Source organism: Haemaphysalis longicornis, unplaced genomic scaffold (genome assembly GCF_048455015.1).
Source record: "Haemaphysalis longicornis isolate Haplotype H1 unplaced genomic scaffold, Haemaphysalis longicornis Haplotype H1 scaffold_7, whole genome shotgun sequence".
NCBI classification, from domain to species: Eukaryota; Metazoa; Arthropoda; class Arachnida; order Ixodida; family Ixodidae; genus Haemaphysalis; species Haemaphysalis longicornis.
This window is the reverse complement of record NW_027526422.1, coordinates 138233307-138261300: the sequence shown is the minus strand read 5'-3', so window position 1 is coordinate 138261300 and position 27994 is coordinate 138233307. Positions and strand designations below refer to the sequence as shown.

The window sequence follows — 27994 nt, the reverse complement described above, 5'->3', positions numbered from 1 at the left end:
CGCACATAGAAAGCATATCAGGTAAAGTCCGGTTAAGACGCTCCGTAAGACCGTAGGTTTGAGGATGACACGAAGCCGTTAGTTTGTGCGTGGTTCCACAGGAGCGGAGCACGTCATCGGTGACTCGCGACAGGCCATTTCATCCGCCGTCAGACCTTACCTGGCGAGCAGCCCCGTGCATCGGGTTACCTTGTATAGGAGAAAATCTCTGACAACGGGAGCGCAGCTTTTTGGACGGGCCCATGTAACTTTGTAGCGTGTCGTATAGCCAGGGCAACTGCACCCGCAGAGGCGAAACGGGCCAAGCAGATGTAAACAAACGTGGCAAAATAGTTCTACCGGTATGTAATGTGGCTGAAGAAGGTCTGAGGGCGTTGACGTTGGTGCTTTTCGGAATTAGAACTTGTAACATACACCGACGTAACGGCGATTGGAGCGGTAAAGCCTTGGCTAGAAAAAATGGCGTGGGACGCGGTCGTATGCTGTGAAAACTCCTAAATGGCCAGCTGTGGGTAAATAGTGGAGCTGCTTGGGGATGTCGAAGCGAAGGTCCTCGCGTACAGCCAGCAGGAACTTAGGATCTTCAGGGCGGGCATTCTTAGGATAGAGCACAGCGTCTTATAGTCGGAAGAATCGTACTGATGAGTCAGGGAGGGCGTTACACCGGCGTTGAATGATATGTCGTAAAAATGCATCCCGGGGCTGCTCGTCACCAAGTTGGAGGAAAGAGGTAATCGCCAACAGTGCTGCAAATGCGTCAAAACAGTAGCGCTCAGAATGTTCCACGGCGTACCATGACAGGCAGTTCGGGTCCCTGTGTTGGCTCCAGATGTGTAGTCGACAACATGAAGGCAAAAGTCTGGTTCGAACTTTTGTTAATGTGCTGTTCATGTCTCTGGTCAACTTTCATTCCTCTCTGGTGGGGCCTCACAAGAAGGTTCATTGATATTTACTTCTCAAAAGGGGGATTGACACGGAGGGTAAATTATATGAACTTTCTTTTCCCGCAGCGAATCGCGTGACTTCCCGTCACGCCTGCTTGCGCTTATGTGCGCAACGGGCACTAGTGCGAATGGCTAGGCGCTGAAAGGGGCACCGCTGGAATCGGCGAGAGTTTGCCAAAGCTGTACAGACAATGCCCGCATCGTCGGAACATCATTGGCTGTTCGCCCAATGCTTCAAGCCCGTCTGGCAACTCTGCTTCCTTTACTTTTGTTGCCTTGCACTCAACTGAGGAGCTGCTAATTGCGGACGCGGTGAGTCTGCTGGGTCCAAGGTTATGCCTTGTATGCGGCGGCCATGGCCGAAGCGCGTATTGTCATTGTACTACCAAACACCGGCAGTGGAAAACGTAAAACATTGGCCGCGTATCTCCTTTCGTAGCGAATGTTTCCAAAAGACCATAGTTTTTGTAGACATTTGCCAAGGAAATGCTTTGCTTTTCCACTCACCTCTCATGCTGTTCCTGTACCGTCGCGCTCATCCCAAAGTAAATGCACTAATTGTTTGCTGAAGGCGATTTGAATTTACCGCGTTCCACTGTTACAGGCCGAGATCCTCGATGCCAGCGCTGCAGTACGGCGGAGACGCGCGTGAATTCGAAGCGGCCGACTGCAAGGTTTATAAAACCGCGTGGCCGTGCTCCACGTGCATTCCAAGCAGAACGTGGAACCTAGCTATGTAACTCTTCGTTGCTGTTGCGCTTGATTTTTTATATGCGGCCAGGAGGTGACGCGGGCAACACCAGGCGGCGGATTTCTGCAGTAGATGTAAAATATCATTTGCTATCGAAAAAGCAAGCATCCATGAATTTTATATCATAGGAACACTGTAAATATTCCTTCTGTACTAAGTTCCTGTCTTATATTTGCGTAATGTTTTATTCTTATTCAACAAAGTTGACCAGTATGAATATATAAACCGGGCTTAGACGTTTACATTTGGCTGTGTGTATATAAGACTATTGCGCATTACCTTTTTTAGTTTGGTCGGGTGGCTGAATCGAGTCACAGACATACAACAGACCAAAATTTCTGGGTTTAAGTAGCCTAAGAAAGACTATCATCATTAAAATTCTCACTGTCTTCTGCTGTCGCCCGCGCCACTATAGCTCCTCTCCGCATTTTAAAAAATCAAGCGGCAACAGTTATCAAAGGTTCCACTAGACAGGTTGAGCGTTTTGCTTGGAACCTATGAAAGGAGGGCGCTTGGAAGGAAGGCACCTGGATTCGCGCGCGTGAACATCGGTAAACAGCGTACCCAAAGAGGGATGTTTTCACATAAAGCTAAAGCATTTCGTCAGCACCAAAAAAAATCTCCGCCGAGGCCGCCTCTGAGTCCAGCGGCGCCACTTCCGAAGGTCCGTCACCCGCGCATCTTCTGACTTGCTCTCATGATGACGCACATAGCATGAAGCGCGATCTCGTGATAGGTGGTGGGGAAGGGAGTGGATATGGTTTATAATTCGTATGAATCTCCCTTCCGAGGCTACGAATAGGATATGGTGCATACTGGCGCTTGGCGGTGTTCATGATGTTTTGAACCCGAGCAGCAACGTGTAAAATTGGCGTGCTCAGAACGTCCATACTTCGTTGGACTTTCTTTCTTAAACCCTCCCACGGCGCAGCTGTTAAAAAGTCGTGGAGTGTTCACTGTCACCCTGATTAAGAGCCCTGATCTGGCAGTGGTGTTTCCCTTTCACCGAAAGTATGCGCGGCTCACGCCTATATTTTATTCGCGCTTCTCTATTTCACAAAAATTCTGTATACCTCATATATCTTAATAAACAAGTATTAACATCTAAGGCGTTCTACTTTTGAATGTTGGCATCTGAAAAGGGAATGCATTGCCAATTTTTTCAGTTTTGTGTCGTTGCGGTTTAAAAAAGGTCTTCACAAAGTATGGCATGAAAATGTGTCAGTGAAGAGATGAAGGTCCGGATGTCGTGGGTGACGTCCGATGCAAGGTGGACCAGCAGCGCTTCATCTTGATCTTACAACTTTGTGTATGTACCGTGTTGTGGATCCCTGAAGAGGGTGTTATGAAGAAATGGGCAGGATTGGGATCGCACGGAGAGCCATGAGCCGGGCTACTGTCTAAACAAATACACGCATTCTATTCAAAAGACAATCCGAATGGGCGGGTACGGAAAGCGAGAAAACAATATTTACAAGACTCGGAGAGGACTGGCGAGGAACTGGTTCACTACAGTCCTCTGGGGCTGGCGCGATGGATGGAGCGGAGACGGTCTGGTGACTTCTGTGAGTCGATGCAAGGTGGCAGTCTGTCCGCGGAGCTGACGAGCTTTCTGCGCCCAGAAGCTCGAAACCGGCGTTATGTTCCTACGGCGAAGAACATGGTTTTGCCGATGACTAGCGGCGGGAGGAGTGAGCTTAGGGCCGAAACGAGGCCTTGCTGCCCACGTTCCGCGTCACCGCCGCACCAATCGCTCGTGGGCCGGACACCGGCTTCTCCCGGCGGCGTCTAGGGTCGTCTTAGCGCCTCCACCAAGACGGATAGTAGCTGGTTAGGCAATGCCAGCGACGGATCTCGGGCCTTCACCGTGAGTGTGCCGTCCTGCTGACGTCTTGGCTGACCGTTTTCGAACTCTTTCTTCCTTCTTCTCTTCTTTCTTCCTGGAGCTTTCTCTTCCGCAAGCGCTGCACCCTCTCTTCAGCGAATTGGCCACGACACTGCACCAGGCCCTTCACTAAACTACCCCCTCTTCAGAAAGTTTTCCGGAGAACTATTCTCTAGACATGCGGGGATAGAGAACGCCAGTCATTGTCGAAGGGAGGGTTTAAAGACTAATCGAACTCGCAAGTTTCAAAGCACAGTCACTAACGTCGAGTTCATAAAAAATGAACAGCAACAACCCCATTTGCATGCAAGCCACTACGAAAAGTGCTGACAGCAAAAAAAACAGTTGAATCAGTTTCCTAAACCTGTTTCAAAAGTCCTGTAACGCATTAACGTCAAAATCTTCCAGGCTAGAAACGGAAACATCAACTGGGTAGTCTGGTTAACATCAACGCAAGAACAAAAAACGCGTAAGAAGCGATATACAGCCGCACATCGGTATTGAGGGTTATATTTCCATGTCCATGCATGAGTGTATGCCGGAGAAGCGTGTGGTTGTCTATATCATTTGGCGCTTCTTCCACGTCGGGCAGCATAAGCCTCTGCTATGAAAAACCCCCTGATTTCCTTTTCTGCGCCTCTTAGGAGCATGTTTGTGTTCTGACAAACCGGTTAGAAAAAGACTGTATTGAACTGCTGGGAACATAATACGTCGTTTCCGCCTTTCTGGCTTTCTACACCATTTGTGTCATCTTCTAACCAGTTCGATCAAATGCTTGCGTAGAGGGTTTTACGCTGAGTGAAACTTCGTGCGGAAAGGCGGATATCAGTGGTAGGCCCGGCGTAGACATTTCCCAACCTTAGACTCCGCCGAAGTATTGAGCCTATTGAAATTCTCTTAGTTTGGCACATCCTTTCCTCTTCATCTTTCCTTTGCTGATAATGCCCCAGGAGCACCTCTTTGTTCGCACCTCCTTGTTTTAATAGAACAGTATCGACACCAAGTCACCTAATCTCCCTACTCAGAGCTAGTTTCTCTTTCAGCTTCACTTTCACCGTATCCAAGTTGTTGCGAAATGCTGCACCTGTCACTACCAAGTTTTGCCCAGCTTTCATTATTCGTCCCAGACCCTCTAGATACATGTTCAGATATTTGCGTGCTTGTAAGGCTAACAGGCTTACGTGGTTGTAAGGCTAAAAGAAATAGTTAGGCGTCGCTCGGTTTCGCTCCCACTACTCTCCGGCCACAAATGGAGCTACGTGGCGCTCTTCGCACTGCGCTACAAAACGAGACAGCAGCATTTGCTACGAACGCGCCTTATGCCTTTCACTCAGTCAAACTACGTCAAGAAGCTACTGATACAATGAAGGAACGCGAAGCTGAACGTAAAAGGAAACGACGAGCTGAAAACTTTCGAGGAGGATGTTGAATTTCCCGTGGGAAAGCTGTTGCGGGAAGCGCCACGCGCCTTGCAGCTCAACCAGAGAAGAGGACGAAGAGGGCGGGCAGCGGGGTAGGAGCGTGAGCACGCAAAAAGAACGACGAGAACCAGGAGGTGTTCGACCAGGTAATGCGGGTGTCGGTCTCTTCGCTGTCTCTACATTTCTCTACATTTCTCTGTATCTCCATGGGGGTTCACAGTGTGTTCCCATTCATGCTCCCATAAATGAATAAACATAACGGCAACACAATGAAACCTACACGGAACCCCCATGATGCTTCGCATCCTCCTCATGGTGCCCCACGGGAAGATGGCGTAATTTTTTTGTAGCGTTCGTGTTCTTCACTAACTCCGGGTTTTGCACGTAGAATGTAGTGTCGTTGTGCCTGAAAGCTCTTGGCACGGCAGCGTTGCGTCATTCGAGGTGCTGGATTTTGACGTGTAGCTCGGGACTGGCATGCTGTGGTGCAGCTGTGTCGTTCTGTGTCTGGATAAAAAAAAATTGGGCATCTTCATCGGAGTCCTGTGTCGGCGGGTTGGCAGGTGCGCGTGATAAGCAGTCGGCTTCCTTATATTTCCTGGTGGATTTCCAAACGATGGTAACGTCGAATTCCTACACGCGAGATTTTATCTCTCAAGGTGCCAGACGGGTTCTCCTAATTTGTGAGGAAGCAAGCTTGTAACGTCTTAAATGGCCTGCCGCAAACATTTTGGCAAAACCGTAGAAATAACCCATCTTAATACGGCGAGGCGCGCTTTTTTGGGAGGTCAAATAGTTTTTTTTTGGGGTGGACCCCGGATAGTGCAACGAATTAGTTTTTCTTAGCACTTCTGCTTTTGGAAGAAGACAATACCCATGCTAATCTCACTGGTGGCTGTGTGCGCTTCTGGCTAGGCGTAGTCGGCGAAGTGTGTATGCACAGGCATGCGCTAAGGAGTATTTAAAGCTCGTAGTAAACGTCAGAGAGTTCATCCTCCTGCCAAAACGGAAGACTTTCTTGTGTGAAGCGTGTGAGCTGTTCAGCTTCTACGGCGAAGCACTATGCCTCTCCAGCCAAAGAAATTTTGTTTCCGCGTCAGCACAAAACGCCAGGATAAATGGACGAAATTACCGTCAGGATTCGAACTTTGATATGAATAGAGAAACGTAGCTACAGCCCGTCGTCTTATCGATTAAGCTACGCCCACACGAGGAGACTGGGACAAAGAGTGTGTACTCAGCGAGCACAGCGGCAGGTATACCACCTGCGCACAATCAAATCCCTCATGTCATGTGCAAACCGCATAGTGTATGGTCGCTGCGTTTACATGGCTTGTATTAGCAGCGACCAGAAGATCGTTTCGGGAGGGGCAGTGCACGGATGGCGCCGCGTGGCAGCGGTGCATAAAACCGGAGCAAAACGGACGCAGTAAGAAAGATGACACCCTAGCCGCCGTGCTGCCCACCTCCTCAAATTTTGCCAGACGCTCCTGTCCGCTTTCTTTCCGCCGTCGCAGCTGCGTTCGGTCACTCGGTTACGCGGACGCCTCCCCCGCGAATGCAGGTAACAGCTGCCGGGGGGTGTGCCCTGAAAAGGAGACAGGTAAAGCAACTCATTCTGTTCATTCCAAGCTACCATGGGTAGATCACAGAAAGTAAAGACATCAGGTTTCCCTCTTTGTAGAACCACATGTGTGAAATTTAAGTAACGTCACAGGGGCGATCGTTTTTGATGTCGTTCACTGCTTCGCAGTCCATCCATCTTCAAAGCGTGGATTGCAAGCAAATTTGTTTCAGCGAGGTTTCCGACGATGAACCAGTAGCACTCGCATAGTTCGTAGAATATTCTCACGCCCTTCTTTTTGCCTAGTGGCCTCGCGAAGTTCGCAACGGCAGATATTTTTTTCCGGGCCACTCAGGAATTTCTCGACAATGACGCTGTGGCCCATAACCTTCACGACCTCGTAGACGAAGCGTAACTTCTCAGGTGCGAGCGTCAGTCCTGAAGCTAGGATTTCTTCGAGTACAGGACTCTTTAACACAGCGAGGGAGGCGACGCAGGTCGCCACTTTATTCTGACAAGAACAGGGTCCTTGTCTCTGGAATATTACTGGGTTCTTGCACAATACAAATCGCATCACCTTGAACTCGTAGTTCTTCCAGCTGTAGTAACGCTGCCTTCTCTCGGTTTCATCCGGCCACATAAATTTGGCAGTACCCGGTTTTAAGTTCCATCGAAGGGAACATTTTCGCATGATGGCGTCTTCACCAAGCCAACATATGTGTTTTTTTTTACAATTTTGTTCTGCAGTCGGTATTTAGCATAGAACCTCAAAGTACCATCTTTTTTCTCCATGAGCACAACTGGGGCCGTCAAAGGGCTTTTCGGGAGTTGCCAGCATGTCTTCGTTGCCAGCATGTCTTCAACTCTCTTTTGTTTCGGTTCGCGCTAGTGTGAATACAATTGTATGGCGGCTGTGGCTATTGGTTTTCCATTTGCGGAGATTATTTCGTACTTTTCAGCAGCGGGCTCTGCATCTCGGAAGATGAAAACAGTCATTGCAATGGCTTAGTTAGTGCTTAAGTCTTTCCTTCTTACATCCAACGAAGGCTGAAGCACAGAGGCGTTACCGGGCTGGCGTTCAAAGCTTGCGACCTTGATCCCGTCCTTTGCTTCGTGCATTTGCAGGGACTTATTTAATGTTGATATTTTTCATTCAAATTAGTTACCACGGTATTGGATATTCTTTCTTTCAAGCGCGCAATGCATATTGCAAAGGAGTCCCGTTTGAGAAGTACATTGTCGTCTTTGTTTGGACTAGCGTCACTGCAATAGTCAGCATCATGGCAGCAGACAGCAATCAGGAGGTTGGCGCGGGGAGGCATGATGACGTGTTCTTGAGCAATGCTTTGAGAAGCATGTTGTCTTGGGCTTTGCACGTTGTGAATGCTTAATGAATGAAGAAAGGCATTTAAATGACGGGATTACTGATGTCCGCAAGAAAGCCCACTCAAAGAAGCGGGCGCAGTTGGGAAGGACTATGAAAACAGCAGAGTACGTGGTTATTTTTATGGCAACGCGCGATGCACATGTTTCACATGGCGCGACAAGATGACCTGCTGCTCTGCAGATGTGCGGACTATGCCTGCTAGTGGCAAATTTGTTCAGCTTTGCCGCAAGTTAAGAGCTGATCAGTGATTAGACGACTGTGTGTCTACCAGCACGGCTGCACAAGAGCCGTCAATGAGTACCTGCATATCAGAGGTTGTTTTACTACAAATTCAGGCGTGTCTGCTCGTGTTATTGCGGCTTGTGTGTGCCCAGGGTTGGTATACGCTTCGTCGGTGTCGTTCCCTTGTTAACGGCGAGCTTCTTCACATCAAATATGCGTGGTCCCAATGGCTCTCACCATGCTCGGAGGTATCGCCTGGATAGATCTGCGGGAGGGTTTGTGGTCGCCTTGTAAATATGGGATATTGTTGCATCTGTGCATCGTTAGATAATTTTAATTGTTCTGCAATTGTGCAAGTTAAGCCCCAGAAGCTGCTGCTTTCAGCTTTTTTCTTTTGAGGTGGGTTACCTGCCATGTGCCAGGTCAGCGGTGCTGCTGAGGCTCGGCGGTACGTAGGGATCAGGCTAAAGTAAGCGGTTACAACTGGAAAACCCAGGCGGCTTTGTGAAAGTTATTCGTCGATCTTGTTCAGGTGTTCCGGGCAGCGGGTAGGTTGTGTCCAAGGAGAATAGCCGGAGTTTCTGCTGCCGGTAATGATAGAGAGGTAATTGTGGCATGCTTTCACGCTGGGCTAGCCCAGTGAATGGCAATAGGGAGTACGAAGCACATCACTCTTACTAAGAATAGGTTGTTGAACCGTAGATGTACGGGCGTTGGGAGAAGAAGTTAATAAAGAGCCTGTCATGCAGTAGGGTGCAAGTGGCGAATAGTGAAAAGAACTGCCACATAGGTGACGGCTTTCGGATCTCTAAGAGTAAACGACGTCGTAGCAGTCCAAAGTGCTCGCTGTACTACTGTAGGCGTGCACGTGCCCCCCCCCGCTCCCCGTCGGCGGACGGGGCTGTGTCGGTCGGTTTCGGCTGTCCTGCTTTGGTCCGTCGCAATGGCAGGAGTCAGTTTTGTGCCAGGTCCACTGTATAGGGTATTCAACGTCCATGGGAGCTTGAGCAACTCCCAAGGCACTCTGAGGGCAAGTGCCTTTCAAGAACACCTATGCGTGATGCGGACGCAGGCCCGGACAGCCTGAGTGGCTACCGAGGTTGGTGCTTGGAATAGTAATTCAATCAAAATTTGCGGTCGCAAATTTCTGTGGTTCAACGATGATTCTCTTTGGCTGGGGGCGGCAACGCGCTCCTGTAATCAAGTGTGGGTGGAGGCCGGGGGTCAATGGTGCGAGGTGCAACTGCACTCAAGCGATACAGTTTGTGTTATAGTGGCGTACGGTTGCTGAAGCAATGTGAGCGCTACTATGAGGCCGGGGGAGTAGCGAGCCCCTGTACCGCAGCTAGGAAGGGGCCTATAAACACGAACCGATCTGCTCTCCGAAGGAGGTGACGAGCACTTGTAACCCAAGTCATAGGGGTACATGCGGTACAGTTCGTTTTATCGTGCCATGCTGAAGCATGGGTACACACAATGACGCCGGGGGTGTAGCGAACCTCTGTAACCGAAGCATGGAAGGGGCCTTTAATGCGAGCTGGTCTGCTGACCAAGGAAACTTGATGAGTCCTTGTAACCTTCAGTCTTGGGGGCGATAGTGCGGAGCTACTTGGAGTGCCTCAGAGGATCCCGTGTATTTCGGAAGATGGTATTTGTGGATCAACTATGACTCACTCGGCTAGGGGAAGTAGCGAGCCCCTGTAATCCAGTGTGGGAGGAGGCCAAAGGCTGGGGGTGGTAACGCGGCCCTGTTCTCCAGCGTGAGAGGAAGCCAGCGGGTCAATGTTGCGAAGTAATCACTGCGCTCAAGCGGTACAGTTCGCACGTAGTGTTGGCGTACCATTGCTGAAGCAATGGGTAAACCACTACCGAGCCGGGGGCGTGCACATCCTTGAAACCATAGCTTGGGGCTCGTTCGGTTGAACTTGCGATCTGGTCTGCAGGCAGGGGGTTGTGACAAACCCTTGTAACCTAATTTCATAGGGGCAAGAGCGTGGAAGTACGGTAATTCCAGGGGACCTCCTCGAGGAATCGGGGAGGCCGCACAACCCCTGCCCGGGGAGTGTGCAAAACGGTCGCCACTGCGGAGGTTCCTGGTCAACTGGAATCAGGTCCTTCGCGGAGGTCGGGCGGTCGGGTGGCAACCCGGCACTTGGCAATGCGGTTGAAGACGGAAGGCGTGTCGAGGTCGATCAACTATAATTTTCTTTGACCGGGCGAAGTAACGCACCCCTGTATTCCAGCGTGAGAGGAGGCCGGCGAGTCAAGTTGCGAAGTAGCAAGTGATGCCAGCGTACAGTCGTTTGTAGTTGGCAGTACCGATTGATAGTCGGGAAACCACTACGGGTCGGGGGACTGGCGACCCTTGTAACCGCAAACTTGGCGGGGCCAGCGACCTGATCGCAACAAGTCGGGGGGAGTGACATACCCTGTAACCTAAGGTCCATGGGGGCTAGATATTGTACAGTTCGTATGAGGCCGCGAGGGGGGGGTCGCGCCCCCCTGTAACCTTTCTGCGAGGGGCCTATAGACGGATCTTTTCTAGCTGAGGCGTAGGCGAACCTCGTCACCCTAGCCGCAGGGAGGTACTACCACGAGCTACATGGTGTCACGCACGGGGAAAACGAGGAAAGGTGAGGTTAGTACACCGACCGGGGAAACTCTCCTGGCTTAGTAACGGCGAGTAGGCCCGGAACGATCTCCTCTGCCATATGCAAGTCAATGCCCGAAGACTCTTGTTCCTATGAGCGGAAGAGTAGGCAAAGAGGAGGACATAAGAATACGTCCTTATCCTGCCGAGAGGACCTTGCGAACGGGCTGTTGAGGTACCGTGCGCATACAAACTTCCGGTGTCCGGAGACCGTGAAAAGCAGGTGTTGCAAGTACCCCTGTATAGTAGAAAGCTTCACTCCTGATTCGTTAGTACCTGGTGTGGAGCCGTCGATTGAGGACGTTGGTACGCATCGGCCGCAGAGCTGGGGGTCGGGGGGGGGGGGGAGAGGGGGGCCCGGCCGTCGCCACCAAATAGGGTACTTCCTGTCTCCGACGGTTGGGGCCCAGTTATCGGACCGTATGGGTGAGCGGGTACCCGTGGCAGGGACCGCATATTTGGCAATTGGCACTGTCTGATGCCCTCGCTGAGCAATTAGTCGTGAAAAAGAGTCAGACAACTGGATCGGAGCAAATTTTTTTCCCCCATTCCCATCCTTTTTCCCATAACCCATCCCGATGCCCAAGTTCCCGTTCCCACAAACCCACCCCATCCTGCTTCTTCCTAGGGGGGACAAGGGGGGTCCCGCCGGGCCTGTCTCCGTGGCGTTGGGTCGCGAGATAGCTTTTCCCGTCAATTTCTCTCCCCTTTCGGGTGGACAAAATTTGATTTGATTTGATTTGTGGGGTTTAACGCGCCGACGCAACGCAGGCGATGAGGCGCGCTGTAGTGGAGGGCTCCGGATTAATTTTGACCACCTGGGGATCTTTATCGTGCGCCGAAATCTCGCACACACGGGCGTTTCTGCTTTTAGCCTCCATCAGAAAAGCGGCCGCCGCGGCCGGGAATCGAACCCGGGGTGGACAAAATTCTCTTTGCCAGTTGGCCCGTTTTTGCACTGTTGCTATTGGGTATAACCGGTTCTACTACGGTGGTACCGGGGGGCTATTGAAAGCTCCATTTACTCGATGTATTTTTTCCCGACTGACATTGGAGAAGCAAGTTACATGAGTTACTGTGTTTAGAGGAAAACGTCTTTGGTTTTTTGTTAATAACGACGTCTTTTGGTCTCCTGTCTGACATCCGTTTTCGACTGCAGCGATATTAATTGGTCTGCCCATGAAAACAGTGGCTTGACGGTCGTTGAGCCTGAAGTGCATGTCGAGAGTCTTATCTATAGTGCTAGCCTCAAATACAAATTAGGCATTGTTTCTCGAGGCTTGCAGGCTAATACAGGAGAAAAGTGTTTGCTTATCGGAGAAACGCTCTTCGATTTGGGTATTTCAGCGTGATCTCACCGGAAAAGCCTTTAATTTTATCGAACGAAGATGGCAATGGCTGTTTCCGAACGCTGATTATGGGTCTGTATAAATAACTGGGGCGATATACGCGTGCTATGATGGGAAATCGCGTTATCAATTTCGCTTAAAATCATTTTCAGGACGTGATGAAGCTGTGCTGGTATTCAAACCAATTTCAAGCCGAATATTTCAGGTGAAAAAACATTTGCCGAGGTGTTTTCTCATTGTCCTGTCTATTGAAATTCCAGAACCGATCAACCTGTTCTTGTAATTCTACCGGATGTTTGCCACGGTATTCACGAAATGATGTGGTTCCTGGTGTGCTGCAGAGAGATATGGGTAGTCACTTCGTTGGGGATGGTGCAAGTCACGAGGTTTATTTTCTTAACGTTCTCCGGGAGTAGTACAAGTTCGGGTAGAAAATACTTCCTGTCTCGGCTGGCACGAATAGCGCGAGCTTGCGACTTTACGCACTGGCTAAACGCATTTGATAACACGGTTAAGCAACCCTCCGCGGTGGCTCAGCAGCTGAGGCGTTGTGCTTCTGAGCCCGAGACGCAAGTTCGATTCCCGGCCGCGGCGGGCGCTTTTCTGACGGAGGCGAAAACGAAAAACGCCTGTGTGTGCGAGATTTCTGCGCTCAATAAAGATTCCGAGGTGGTCATAGTTAATCCGGAGCCCTCTACTACGGCGCGCCCGATCGTCTGCGTTGCGTTGGCGTGTTGAACCGAACAATCAATCAATCAACACTGTTAAGCATGTGGTGCGGCTGCCGATAGATATTACAACAAACTGATTTATGTGCAGTTTTACATCTCATTTAGTTCATCATTATCCGATAAGCCTATTACCCAATAAGCTTAGTATGAATGGTGTAAGATATGACAACTTTATTCTTCCAGACAAAAGCGTAGATGTATTTTATCCCCGTAGCTCAAGTTTAACTCATATGTGTGAGCAGCCAGAAATAAACGCGACAGTGATTTGGTGTTGGCATTTGTTCAAACGCGCTTCCTCTAGGCATTGACAAAGAGAGCAATGGGTGCAAGCGCGGCTTGTTGTGCACGGGGGGATGCGGCGAATCTAATGGCACACTTACAAGAATTGATATGTAATTAAGTTTGCTTGCTCCAACAGGCCGTGCAGTTATTCTAATTGTAAAAAATAGAGAACATGCCTGCTGAACCTAGCATATTCTCCAAGGGTTCCTAACTCAACACGACCAATAACGTATGTAACACGTCTTTAGAATGTGTAACCAGAGACTGTACGCATTTGATATTGTTCTTACTCTCAGAAACCCCTGCAGGAAAACATAAACTAAACAACTTTAGCGAAGGCATAAATCGGTTCTTCAATCAAAAAGACGCTTTGCGTAGTTGGCGTGTGCAGCAGTGGAATAATACGGAATGATATGTCCGGAAGATAAAAGAGAAATAGAGAAGTAGTTGTTTTGAAAAGAAACATTATTATAACCTCTTATTTTATGACAAATGATATCGTGGCTTGGGCAAAACTATCTAGTTGCATAAACCGGGCTAGCTCCTGTCTTTGTATTTACCTAGATAAAGGTAACCGAGTGAATGGGTTTGGGGTCGTCGAATTGCGAGGGGCGAAGAGGTGACAGCCGGTGCATGCAGCTAGACAAGAGATTTCTTCAGTGGGACGTCAGTGTGATCGCTTTGGCAGTAACCACATCCATACCACATCAGCACACATTTGTAAGGGCCCGAGCAGTCACCCATATCAAGTGACGTTCAAATGAAGGTAGAGCAAACTACGGGTTTTCGAGATGTATCTACACTTCACTACACGTCCTTTACACGGCTACACACCCATGTGGGCACTCAAACATTCACAGCGCACGTCCGGGACGCCGGCAAATGGTCCCTCCCGCAGGTGTTCTGTGCTCTGAGCAAGTTATTGATGCCCGGGTCAAACGAGGACTGTAGGCGTAGGGTATGTTGGGCTAGTTGGTGCATAGTTCTTCAAGATAAAGAGCACTACAAACACCGACAGAAAAAAACGAAGAAGGACGAGACAGATGCGCTTCTGTCTCGTCCTTCGTGTTTTTCTGCCGTGGTTTGTAGCGCTGTTTGTTCTTGAAGCGTGGGGTATCCTTCGGTATCCCCCATCAATGATTCTCAAGGTTTGGGGATACAAAGCCTTGAGTATGATCTGTCGATACTCCACATCTGGCAGCGTCATATCCTTCAAAAGCGCAAACGGTCTTGGGAAACGTGCACGCCTTGAGGCAAAACGAGACACTAAGCACAGCAGGGGACACACTCGAAGACCAGGCAAACACTCCTACACAACACTGCGAGCCCGTGTCCAGTTGTGGAGACTACATAAACACTTTCATGAAGCACAAAAAATCTTGCGAAAAGAAGCTTTGACGCGACAACGAAAATGGAAACGCTTGTTAGAAATCCCTTTTTTCGATTTGTGAGCTGAGGGCTGCTATGAGCACATGAAAGCCTTCAGCTCCAGGCGCAGACGTTACATATACTATGATACAACACATACTCAGACACACTTGAAACGCCCCTCCACTTTTAGAACAAACTATGCCTTTCGGTGCACGTTCCGAGGTTTAGAGGGGAGCCATTGTAGCAGGTATTCTGAAGAAGGGGAGGACCTATCTTATCCCTCCAGTTATTCTCCCATCAGCCTGACACACTGTCCATACAAGCTTCTCGAGAACGTGATTTAAAAGAGACTTTCGCGCTTTTTTATTACATTCGACTCCTTCAAAGCTTCCAGCAACGCTTAAGAGCGATGTGATTGACGAACGATGGATTCCTGACCCTTCAACGGTACATTAAGGATGTCTTCGTCTGTAAACATATTTTCGTAAGTGTTTTTGACCTGTAGAGGGCTTGTGACACCGCTTGGTCGTAATTGATCTTTATGAACCTGACGCCTTTTCGTAAATCAGGTAACATGCTAAACGCGGTAGGCAGTGACATGTCTGAGATAACATTTCTGTGATAACTTGAACGGGACTTTATAAGGCTTATGTGCAGTAAACTGGCGTGCCTCAAGCGTTAGTCGATTAATTTCAAGCCTTACAAGGTTGATTTCACTTTGAGAGGCATTGCCACCGCCACTGTCCTTTCAATCTATGTGGAAGACGTAGAACTAATCTTCAAATCCTCTAACCTCTCTATTTGCAAGCGGCAAGTCCAACAAACTTTTTGAATTGGCAGATTCCAATGGTTTTAAATTTCACGCGGGAAACCTTTCTCCTGTTTTGTTTTCCAAAAGTGTGGGATTCCGTCACACCCAAATACCAAACTATTAGGTGACGCTATTTCAGGTTTAGGTGCAGTCCTTGACCAGAAAATTACATTTACCCAAATAGTAAGCAACCCAAATATTAAATCTTAAAACAATGACTGTCCGCAAGGTTATACCATACACTTCCTATGGTGCTGATAAATAGATTCCCCAGTGTGTTTTTACCAGCGTGGTACGCCCTGCGATTCGACTATGGCAGTATTGCCTGTGAGCCACACACTATCCCTGGAAATGGTAGACCCAGCTTTGCACCTTGGGGTCAGGCTTGCATGTGACGCCTTTCGTACTAGCCTGGTCCAACTCCTCGGTGTCGGATGAGACAAATAGAGTCTAAAACGTCAGCGAGCGTACTCTTACCTGTTTTCTGCCTTTAAAATTTTACCAATCCCTAACAACCCCTTAAAACCAGATTTTACGATACATTGGTAACCAACAACTGTTTTAATGAACCATCCATTTATGGTCCCTTCTCTTGCAGAGCGAGAAATAAGCTACATAGATCTTTATCCGCTTGTTAGACAACATAACAATTTTTTAGCGGAATTGAAAGCCCCATGACATCTTCGACGTCTATCTTGTTATGTAAACCTCTGAAAATCATTTCAATAAAAAATGATGGTCTGCTACTCGATCTTTCATCATTTCATTTCGCTGTAGCATAAACGGAATTCTGCAGAATGTTATAATGAAGCATCATATACTGCCACCACTGTGAACTGTGCTGCGTGTGGACCCACGTTGAATGTCTGTAAAAGGCTTAATCAATACATATTGCACCAAATATTATACTTCGAAATAAATTTCCCAATTCGTTATTTATACATAATCTGGGAGTTTTGGGCAGGCATTGGTGTGAAACACATCTAGCAAGAATCATTTAGTCAAGTGTCTATTTAATGCCATTACGGGCGTTAAAATTTAATATTTCATACCATGCGTCAAAATTTGAACTAATGGTATGTCGGGTCCAGGCCACTCTGGGATCGGCTGGACTGAGACCGCGAATAAAATGGCTGCTGCTGCTGAAACATAGCACAATTCCTGAAACATAGCAAGAGTATCCTGCAGCCAACTGAAGCCACACATCAGACAACACCTCCATATAACTTGGCAAGCAGGCTGGAATGGACAGACAAATGACAACGTCCCCGTAATAAAGCCACATATGGGACGATACAACTCTCACACACAAAACAGGTACACAGACGTCGCCTTATCCACGTTTTAGATATCCACACACATGCAATTCAATGAAATCTTCTCACGCAATTTTAAAGACCGCTGAATAGCAGGTGTGGAGAACTCCAACACGTAGTTTCTATTTTAATAGACTGTAAGACACTCGACACAACACGACACCTCCAAGAACACTGTAGGCAACATATACTACTACATCCATGATTCTTTTCGGACGACGACCTTATAATTTTGATAAGCTAGTTTTCAAGTACTTGTCAGATAATTTTAAAAAGCCTGAACTCAATTTAAAAAGCTTGAATTCATAGTGCATACTCGAAAACTGGCCCTAAAGATCAGCAATGTCTATTGTAGATCTATGGTCTGACTCTTTGTGCTAGCCATTTAATGATTACCTTTACACCGCGTCTACAAAACTATGATTAGGCGCTCCTCCCTATCCTTGACCTTGCGACTTAAAACTCAATGTGAAAGCTGCCGGAAGTGCAGCTTTCGCAGTGCAGTGACTCGCCGTAATGGTCTGTAACGCCGTTATCCGGTCACGGCTACGACTCAATTCAAATCAAATATCCCGCATTCACAGTGCTCGCGCACCCCCTGCCCGAAACTGTGCCAGCGGGAGTTCTGTTCTTTTTGTTCTTGCTTTTCCTCTCCCACGTGCCAGCATGGCACTGCCATTTTTTTCGCTTACTATCGTAAAAACCAACCCAACGAGCGTTCCTAACTAAATAAGCGTGGTGGCTGCCGCCTAATTGGGTATATTTTGCCTCAAATGTACTTACAGTTTTCTTTGCGCTAAAGAACGAGGTGATGTATGACGAGAGCCAGCGGTTGACGAGTTTCGAGCGCTTATGACTATATAAACCACTTGGCTTTCGTTGCCTCTGGGTCATGCCGCGACGACGGAACGCCGTGTGGTTCACTTGGGTCCAGCGAGTGAGCTACGACGAGAAGGCAAACCCCCAAAGTGCTCTGCGCATAAAAATCTGAGGAACGGGGCTTGCTCCCCATAGGCTTTAGAACAGGGCTAGGCGCCAGCCAATATAACACACAAATCTCAAGGCCCTAAGCGTGCGTAATAGTGAACGCCAATTTTATAATCTCAAGAAATCGTCTTGCGGTAAAACTGCAGCACACTAAAACAAGATTGAGAAAGGTACACGCAAATTCGTATAAGGCAAACAACAAAAAGAAATTGAAAAAACCGACACACCTGTTCGCCACAAAGAAGCAGTTACACTATGTCAAGACAAAAATAACAGGAAATAAAAGAACCAAAACAAACTCGGACAAGTCATTGACTATATGTACACTAGTTAAACTGCAGTAAACGTCCTCATGTATGCACGGAATTCGGAAACAATGAAGACATCAGGATAAAATATTCCACACCAAGGTAATCAGACCGAGTACATATCGTGGCATGAACGACCTACAAGAAGCCCAAGTAGAAAATATCGTAGTTGAAATTAAGGAAGAAGGAATATATATAGGCTGGCCTAGTCGAGAGATGCTATCACAACCGTTCACCGCGGTAAACGGGTGCACACTGCACAGCCGCTCTCAAAGAAGGAGGAGGTGGTTACCTCATTGAAGAAATTAAAAAGAAAAATTAGCAGTGGCTTAGCTCGGCTATGCCAGGATATACGTAGAGTGAGCTAAGGTTCAGATGGCTATTCATAGGTCTAGTGGTTGTCTAGGATTAGCTGATTATCATGCTTACTGCTGCTATAACGATTTAAAATCCACTCAAATCTAATCCAGTTCACTCCAGTCCAGTGCAATCTAGTCCAGTCCAGTTTAGTCCAGTCTGGTCCAGCCCAGTACAGTCACTGCTTCTCGCGCATGCGGACTACGGCCCTCCAGGAGCCCCGCGAAACGGCTATCAAGAGGCTTCGCCGCACCGTCAGACTTGGCTACTGCGCAACAGAGGCGCACAGCTTGGCACGCACCGGCGCCAGTGCGTCTGCCACGGCTTTTACGTCACTCCTCTGGAATACGCACACCGGTGAATGTGGAAGCCCAATTCTCTGCACACCCATACTCCGATTGGATTTTCAATCCAATCCATAATAATCCAATTTATTCCACTCCAATACAATTACTACAAATCCAATCCAAATCGAATCCAACCCAATCAAATCCAATCCAATTCTCCTCGCGCGTGCGCCGTACGGCCCTTCAAGGTACACGCGAATCTGCTCAAACTCGGCCAGTGTAGCTTACGCTACAAACAATTGGGGGAAAGGAAGGACTGGGCTTTACAAGAGCCGAGAAAGATCAATTAGAGAGGTATTCGTCCTGCAGTTGGGCTTAAATTTGCTCTTAATGATTTTGCTGTTTATATTTGTCATTTAAAACAAACTGGTGAGCATTCAAAAGAAATTGTGGCGAGCCAGTCTCCATAAATTTCTCTCAGGCACCTGGCGTGTTCCGTTCTAGCCCAATCGACAAGCAGTTTTTTAATTGAAGTAGCTAAATTTAAGTATAAAAATGTTATTAGTTTTGCAAATAACTGTGTACTTCTAAAGTGCCTGCTCAGTGGAATTTTGTCTAGTAAAGCAATAAACAGGCAGCCAAAACGATGTTTTTCTAATGGCTGTGGCTACCGTTCCGTCCAGACGGAACGATATACAAGTGCTCAAGTTCCGTTCAGACGGAACAGCGCTGCGGGTTATCCTTCTGTCCAGATGGAATACAACTGAGAGCTTAAAGCCCCGTACAGATGGAGCCGGCGCAAAATTTGTACAGTTCCGTCCAGACGAAAGCAAAAACGGGTGATTAGACGTAGCTTGGTGTAGAGGTTGCGCCTCGGATTATTGCACTAATGAAACGGGGTAGCTTCCCCCCCCCCCCCCGTACATGCTTTTTTTGCGTGGTTGTGCCAGCGCTTTGCAACAGCTAACTTCGCGCCACTTTACAATTGATGAGGTAAGAGCAGTCGGTCTTGATTTTGCACTCAACCGGCCGCTCCGCTACCGCTCACTTAAGCCAAGGCCGACGTATCCATCGCCAGATTTCCGGTCATCTGTAGTTCGTAATGTTGATTACTAACTACGATTATTCTGGCTAGTCAATGATCGGAAGCGGTTCGTTTGGCTGCGTAATTATCAAGAAAGACAGTTCTCGCTGCTTGCTTTGAAGCGGGCGTGGTCGAGGTAGCAGTTGGAGTTCAGTTTGACGGAGTTAGAGTTAGTCCGATCGCCTTTCTTGAGTTTTGTTGATTTTTACCAAACTGGTCAAATAGCTAGCGCTCATTGACTAGCCAGTCATATTTGGTTAACAATCACTCTCAATGATTACAGATGATCGGCCGTCAAAGAAACCACAAGCTCGATCACTCCCGCTGCACAAGAAGCGCGAGAGCTGCCTTTCTTCATATTTGCCCAGCGAACGAACCGCTTCTCTTATTGACTAGCCAGAATAACCGCTATTAGTAATCACCATTACGAACTACAGATGATCGGAACCCTGGCGATGGATACGTCGGCCTTGGCTCTAGTGAGCGGTAGCGGAGTGGCCGGTTGAGTGCAAAATCAAAATCGACTGCTCTCATTGCATCAATGGTAAAGTGGCGCGCAGTTAGCTGCTACAAAACGCTAGCACAACCACGCGAAAAAAGAAAAAAACGCATGTAAGGGGGAATCCAACCCGCTACATTAGTGCAATAATCCCAGGCGCAACCTCTACACCAAATCTGAAGATTGAGCGTAGCGTCTAATCAGCCGGTTTTCTTTCGTCTGGACGGAACTGTACAAATTTCCTGCCGGCTCCATTTGGACGGAACGCTAAGCTCTCAGTTGTATTCCGTCTGCAAGAAAGGATAACCCGCAACGCTCCGTTCTGTGTGGACGGTACTTGTATATCGTTCCGTCTGGACGGAAGGCTAGCCACAGCCTTTTCTAATTCTTCTCTTGCTAAATTTTTGCATAACTTCAACAAGCTCCGCGGGGCTGACCGATAATATTCTGTAGAGCCCTCTGTTTGGCGCTCTTAGCCGGCGCCTTGGCCCCGGCTATGAAAGACGAGAATAAAGAAGCGAGCGGCGCATGCTTGGTGCGCCAGCACGGCACGGGCAGTTGGATTCCGAAAGCCTGCCACGCTGGTACTCTTTCAGGGGCGCTGCGCTGCGACCCCGCGGTTCCCGACAGTGGTGACCTCGGACTAAGACATGGCCGACCCCCGCAACATCGCGCCCTCGGGCCCGCTTTTGCCTGACGCTTCCTCGCTGCCGCCGGACGTCACAGTTGTACAGCTCCGTCTGCCCACCTTCGTGCGCAAGAACCCACACGTTTGGTTCGCCCATGTTGAAGCTGTCTTCGATCTGCACCGCGTCACCTCAGAGACTACTCGATATCGCCACTTGCTTTGCAACCTGCCTCCTGAGGTGACTGATCAGGTGGCAGACGTCATCGGTGCACTTTTGAACGATGCTCCGTACCAGCGGCTCAAGCAGAGTATTCTGGACCGAACCACGGTGTCCGAGAGCGCGCGCCTCCGGCACCTGCTCACCCACGAAGAGCTTGGAGATCGCCGCCCTTCCCAGCTGCTCAATACCATGTGACAGCTCGTGGGCGCGAGCAACGTGGACTCGAACGGTGCACTTTTAAAGGAGCTCTTTCTGCAGCGCTTGGCACAGTCCACTCGCATCGGTTTAGCTGCTGCAGGGGACTTGACCCTCGACCGCGCCGCCGAGCTTGCCGATAGATTTCACGACGCGATTTCTCCCTCAGTAGCTACCCTCGATTCGACAGCAGAGTCATCGACCGTGTCCCGCTTAGAGACTCGGATCGATCAACTCGCCGCTTCCATTGAAGCGCTTATGACGTCCTCTGATCGCCGATGCGGCTCCTCCGCACGTCCTAGCCGTCGTTCGTCTTCCCGGGGAGCTTCTTGCTCGTGCAGCCCTCGAAGCTCGTCTATCTGCTGGTACCATTGCACTTTCCAGCACCGCGCTCGTCACTGCACTTCCCCATGCAGCTGGGCGGAAAACGCGACGCGAGATCACTGATAGCGGCATGTGACCTCGCCTTACAACCTGGCCGCCTTTTCGCATTTCTGGTTTGCGCTTCCTTGTAGACACGGGTGCTGAGGTCAGTGTATTACTGGCCACAAAGGATGGCCAGTAATACTTCCAAGTCACCTGGACGTACACTTCGTGCAGCGAACTCTACCTCTATCACCACGTATGGTCTTCGGTCCCTCACCCTAGACCTGGGTTTGCGGCGCGCCTTCCGGTGGGTCTTCGTAGTAGCCGACGTCAACCAGCCCATCCTCGGCTCCGATTTCCTCACCCACTTTCACCTCGACGTCAGCATGCGTCACCATCGCCTGATTGACAGCAAGACGCGCCTTTCCATCCTGGGCATACTGTCTACTGTCGCTCCAACTGGCATCCGCATGCTGCTTACCTCATGCCCGTACGCAAGAATCCTCGAAGACTTCCCTGAGGTTACGAGACCCTGCAACTTAAAGCAGCCGCTCAAGCACAGCGTTACCCACCACATCGTCAGGCGTGGTCCACCAGTCGCAGCTCGGCCGCGCCGCCTCTTCGGTGAGCGTCTGGCGACTGCTAAACGTGAATTCGAACACATTCTGGAACTCGGTATTATCCGCCCATCGTCCAGCAACCACGCGTCTCCACTGAATATGGTTCCTAAGCAAAGTGGAGACTGGCGTCCGTGTGGCGATTACCGGGTGCTCAAGGCTGAGACTGTCCACGACAGCTATCCCCCACCCCACATCCAGGATTTCACAAGCCACTTGGAAGGGTGCACAATCTTTAGCAAAGTGGACCTTGTCAAAGCTTATCACCAAATCCCCGTCGAGCCTGCCGATATCCCGAAGACAGCCATCACTTCACCCTTCGGCTTGTTTGAGTATGCGTGCATGCCCTTTGGGCTACGCAACGCAGCCCAAACATTTCAAAGGTTCCTTGCCGAGGTGACGCGCGGCCTTCCGGCTTTATTTGCGAACAGCGACGACATCCTAGTCGCGAGTCCTACTCCGAAAGATCACGAGCGTCACCTACGAGAACTCTTTGAACCCCTTCAACAATTTGGCCTGGTTGTCAACCCCCAGAAGTGCATCTTCGGGACGTCCGAGCTCGAGTTCCTGGGCCATCACATCTCGGCGCAGGGAATTCGTCCTTTACCCTCTCACGTTCAAGCTGTGAAGGACTTCCCCGAACCTACTAGCCTCCGCCAGCTTCGTGAGTTCCTGGGCCTGGTGAATTTCTCGCGACACTTTATACCCCAATGCGCCGAGCTTCTGCATCCACTGACTGAGCTTCTTCGCACAACCAAGAGCTCCTGATCCGCGATTTCCTGGTCTCCCGAAGCTGAAGCCGCTCTCAACGCTGCTAAACAAGCCGTCGCCGATTCGGTGCTTCTCATCCACCCGAGAACCGACGTGCCCACTCGCATCAAGGTAGATGCATCCAGCGTTGCAATCGGCGCTGTTCTCCAGCAGAGAATCGACTCCGAGTGGCACCCGCTGGGTTTTTTCTCTCGGAAGCTCCAACCTGCCGAGACAAGCTACAGAGTTTTTGGTGGTGAGCTGCTCGCCATTTACGCCACCATCCAGCACTTCCGGCACTTCTTGGAGGGCCAGTTCTTTCACTTTCTTACGGACCATAAGCCTCTGGCGTACGTTTTCCGTACGAACTCCTCCAAGTACGTCGCACGGGAACTCCGTCAGCTCGCCTATATTTCGGAATTCGCGACGGACATTCGGCACATCAAAGGTAACGACAACAAGGCTGCTGACGCGCTTTCACGCATTACCTCCATCGGCAGTGCTGTATCTGCTGTGGACTGGGAACGCCTAGCTCAGGCGCAGATTGAAGACCCTGAGCTGCAAGCACTGCGGGACCACCCGGGTTCCCTTCGTCTACAACTTGTGCTTCATCCGTTCGTACCTGGCTCACTGTGGTGTGACTTGTCAGCGGCGGCGCCTCGACCCTTCGTCCGGCTGCCTTTCGTCGTGCTGTGTTTCACTCGCTCCACGACATCTGCCACCCCAGCATTCGAGCCACGCAGCGCCTCGTTACACAGCGGTACGCCTGGCCCAGCATCAACACTGGTGTCCGCCAGTGGGCCCGTTCGTGCCTCGCTTGTCAGACAGCCAAGGTGACCCGCCACACGGAGACCCCAACGCAGCTTTTTTGCCACCTAGCTGTCGCTTTGACCACGTGCATTTGGATTTGGTCGGACGATTTCCTCCCTCCCGTGACTGCCGGTACATTCTCACAATGATTGAATGCTTCACCCGCTGGCCCGAAGCCGTACCAATTCCGTACATCACGGCAGAAACGGTCGCAACAGCCTTCGTTTCGACATGGGTTTGCCGTTTCTGCTGTCCCAGCATTGTTACCACGGATAGAGGCAAGCAGTTTGAATGTACCCTGTTCACTTCCCTGAGCCGCTTGCTTGGCACTAAACACTGCCGCACCACGGCATACCATTCCTGTGCCAACGGCATCGTTGAGCGGTTCCGTCGCCAGCTAAAAAGTGCTCTCACTGCGCGCCTGGATAGAGAGCACTGGGTTGATCACCTTCCTGTAGTGCTTCTTGGCCTGCGTGCCGTTCTTCGTCGCGACCTCGGCTGTTCAACTGCTGAACTTGTCTACGGCGCACCGCTGCGTCTTCCTGGCGATTTGTTCGTCCCTACGGCCTCCTCGCCCCAGCCGCTTGAGTACCTCCAATGCCTGCAGGACTACATGCAGCACCTGCGACCGGTCCCACCTCGGTCTTCTGAGCACCGCATCTTTGTGCAGCCCGACCTGGTGTCTTCGACACACGTTTTCCACAGGCGGGACGCTGTAAAGGCGCCTCTTACCCCCTCCTACGATGGACCGTACCGTGTCCTCAACAAGACCCAGAAGACCGCCACCATCCTCTTGAATGGCCGTGAAGAAGTCGTCTCGTTGGACCGCCTCAAACTGGCCTACCTCGAGACGCCACCCAACGAACTCCGCGGAGACATCGCAGGCCTAAACTTTCCACTGCTCGCCCCCAAAACCAACGCCCGCCTGCCTCGCCGTCGCGTGACGTTCGACATTCCATCTGGGCGGGGGGCCCAGTAGCGCCCTCTGGTTGGCGAGCTTAGCCGGCGCCTTGGCCACGGGTATGAAAGACGAGAATAAAGAAGCGAGCGGCGCGTGCTTGGTGCGCCAGCACGGCACGGGCAGTTCGATTCCGAAAGCCTCCCACGCTGGTACTCTTTCAGGGGCGCTGCGCTGCGACCCCGCGGTTCCCGAGAATTCTTTGTTGAAAATATTTCAATACTTACGTGGCGTCTCCTTTCAGGGCTGCCATGTGCAGGGCGTTGAGTCCATATTTGTTGGTTAGAGTAAAATCAACATTCGGAAGCTGCAAGAGCTCATCGAAAATCCCAACGTTTGTATTGGCAATGGCCACATGTAGGGCGGTATTTCCAATGTCGTCCTGGAGGAACAAGCAACGGGATAATTGTTTATTATAACAGCACACGGTGGAACATTCAAGTAAGCTACTTCGCATACGATAATCAGGGGACCTAAAAAAGAACTGGCGAAGCTTGCACTAAGTCGCGCAAGGCTCGAACCTTAGCGATGCTGCAGGGTGTCTTCCTACGAAAGCACCGAAGAACACATCGCCGCGCATTTGTAGAACCTAAAAATGGTTTCTTCACATGCTCCGTCGTAGGTTTGCGCCGTGCTAGCAGTATTCATCGTTATGTGCATGGTTGTGTTCCTGCTACCAAGCGTTACATGCGGGGTAACGCTTTACTGCAGCTGGGGAGCAGACGCGTACGTGCACTATGCATGCGGGATGTTTCGCGAGCAGCATCGAGGTTACGTGGTGCAGGTGTTGCGCCAGCTGTGGCGTTGTTGGTTGCTAGGCAAAGAGAGGCGTTTCTCGGTCATTTCGCTATTTTGGTTTTTTTGATAAAGACACTGGGCGAGCCGAGGACGCTCGGTGGTCGCCGCGATGCACGCGCTTCCTGGCACGCTGGGTGTTATTTTAGTATTGTTAGCGCGTTACGTGTTGCACGCCACACATTGAGCAAAGCTACAACCGCTCCGCTGTTAAAATTATCCGAGTCAAAGTACATTTCCAAGGAACTCTTACAATATAATTCCGGGCATTTTAAAACTGTAAAACATGCCACCGCCCCTATGTGCCTTCAGTCTGCCCTGCACAAATCTTGTGAGCATCTCGTGGAAAGCAGTTCTGACCATCGAATGGCCAGGCTTTAAGCTGCTGGTTTCCCTATATCAATCCTTACTGACACGGCGGAGGGTTTGTTAAGGAAAACGAAAGCTGCTCCACAAACGGCTCCGCTGAACTTTTGCCAAATGGGCCAAGGCCTTAGGTCCTACTGTACTCCACCTAGTTGTGCACAACCTTAAGAACGTTGTTTCCAGGTACAAAATTCAGGCTGTGTTTTCAGCGCATGTGCAATGTTCTGTGCTGTGCTCAAGAATAACGCTAGAAACCAAGCGCCAAAAATGCGTCAGAAACACGTCAATCCATTCATCAAGTGTGCAATAGGGGTTCTGCACGAGATTCTTTGATTTGTAATAAGGTGTGTATCGGCCAAACAAGCCGATGCATCAATGACCGGCCGAGGAAACATACCCTATCGATAAAAACTAGAAGTGGTTCACACTTGACGCTGCATTTCAAGGATTGCGATGGGGATTATAAGCCTGACGTTGAAAGAACCAAAATTATTGAAGGAAGTTGAAATGTGACTGCACGTGTGGTTGCCGAGGCATTTTTATAAAAAGAAAGGGGCTCATATGCTTTATTGTGCTGTACTTTCCATTTGTGATAAGGAAGCTGTTGTTCTAAAACAATTATTAGATGTTTGCGCAGTGCCAGATGCGCGCGGTGTATCTTTTCCTTCCTCTGTATTTTTCTTTTTTGTATGCCTGTCTTATGTATGCTTGTTCCTTTAAACTGAGTTATTAATAGCACATGTCTCTTCTTCCACCGTCCTCGTATTTTTCCGGCTAAGCCTCTCACTATTTAATATAGTGCTGTTTTTAAGAAGTTTTATTTGTACTTGGAGCCACCATGTATGTAATATTACTTATTTAATAAGATATATCGTTATTTACAGGCTACCCAGCCAACCACACTGATTTTGTTATTACGCAGGCTTTTATCACACTGAAAAAAAACATTTAAGTTAGTTAAATAGTTATATGTTATATGTTTTTGCACTATTCAGCAATGAACTATGCTGAAGGAAAATGTATCATGAACATCTCCGGAAGCAAAGGCTCCGAACTGTGCCTCATAGGGGCACAAGAAAGCTTGCTTAAAACAGTGCCTTGATTATTTGGAAATATTTGTTACTGCGTTCTAAACCATAGCAGGAGGTTGTACATAGAATAAACACCGCTTTTTTAAAGAAACTGCCAAGCTCAAAGAAATTCTTTCAGAGATTTTTAAGTGGTTGTTGCACAGCATTCTTGTGCTTTGGTAATGGACGCAAAAAAATCAACTGTGGCCTGAATTTACGCCTTTACTGTAGTAGATGGTATCTGCTGCAAAAATGCGTTTGCAGTGCTTCCCCGCCACTGCCTGTGCTCGCCATCAACGACAATGCGAATGACAGGGTTCTTGCAAGAAGATGCTTGAATTATTAGTCAAGTGTATCTCCGCTGAACTTTCAGAAATGGTCAAACGTGAGTACACTGAATTTGTACAAACATTTTGTATACGTCTTCAACACGCATCGTATACTCAATAGGCTTCAAATTGCGAAAACCTCCTTAATCCCCGTCTTCACGCCAAAATCAAGTTAGAAATGTTTGTCAGCAGAACGTCACCACATTTCGTATTTAACTACATTGTTATCTCTATCTCTTGATGGAATTTACCGTCGGTGACCATAACAGACTGGCATCAGGGTCGCCATAAATTGTAATATTTGGAAAATAAGTTAGAATTCTTTGGTAGGTTGAATTAAAAAAACATTAGAGGGTGTGGATTAGGTTGAACATTACGGCTGAAATCACTATACAGTTGGTATACCACAAATACGTTCCCCAGTTTTCAAGTCGGAGCGAATATATTCGTTATGTCTCGGTACGAGCTTCGGAAAATTTTCAAACCACTGGGTTTTACTACGCAGCCTAATAAAATAACATAATTCGGACAATACAAATTAGAAAGAGGTTGAATATTACAGTTTCATGACTGCCGTAATTCGCGTGCTGACGGACATAGCGTCTTGAGGGAAGAGTCCTATGGCTGTAAAACGTAGCTCAGTTTGTTCACACGGTGGAAATGTTCCTGACCTCTTTTTACGAT

The 27994-nt window shown here is 49.2% G+C and overlaps 1 protein-coding gene across 5 annotated transcripts in view; it reads right to left on the bottom strand.

Moving 5' to 3' along the window:
• The window catches only part of LOC144147059 (uncharacterized), a 320221-nt gene that overhangs the window by 82545 nt on the left and 209682 nt on the right, over positions 1-27994 (bottom strand). For all 5 annotated transcript variants that reach the window (XM_077679092.1, XM_077679089.1, XM_077679091.1 and 2 more), the window contains exon 14: positions 24978-25132. In XM_077679092.1, coding sequence (XP_077535218.1) covers positions 24978-25132 — 155 coding nt within the window. The remainder of the gene's footprint in view (positions 1-24977; positions 25133-27994) is intronic.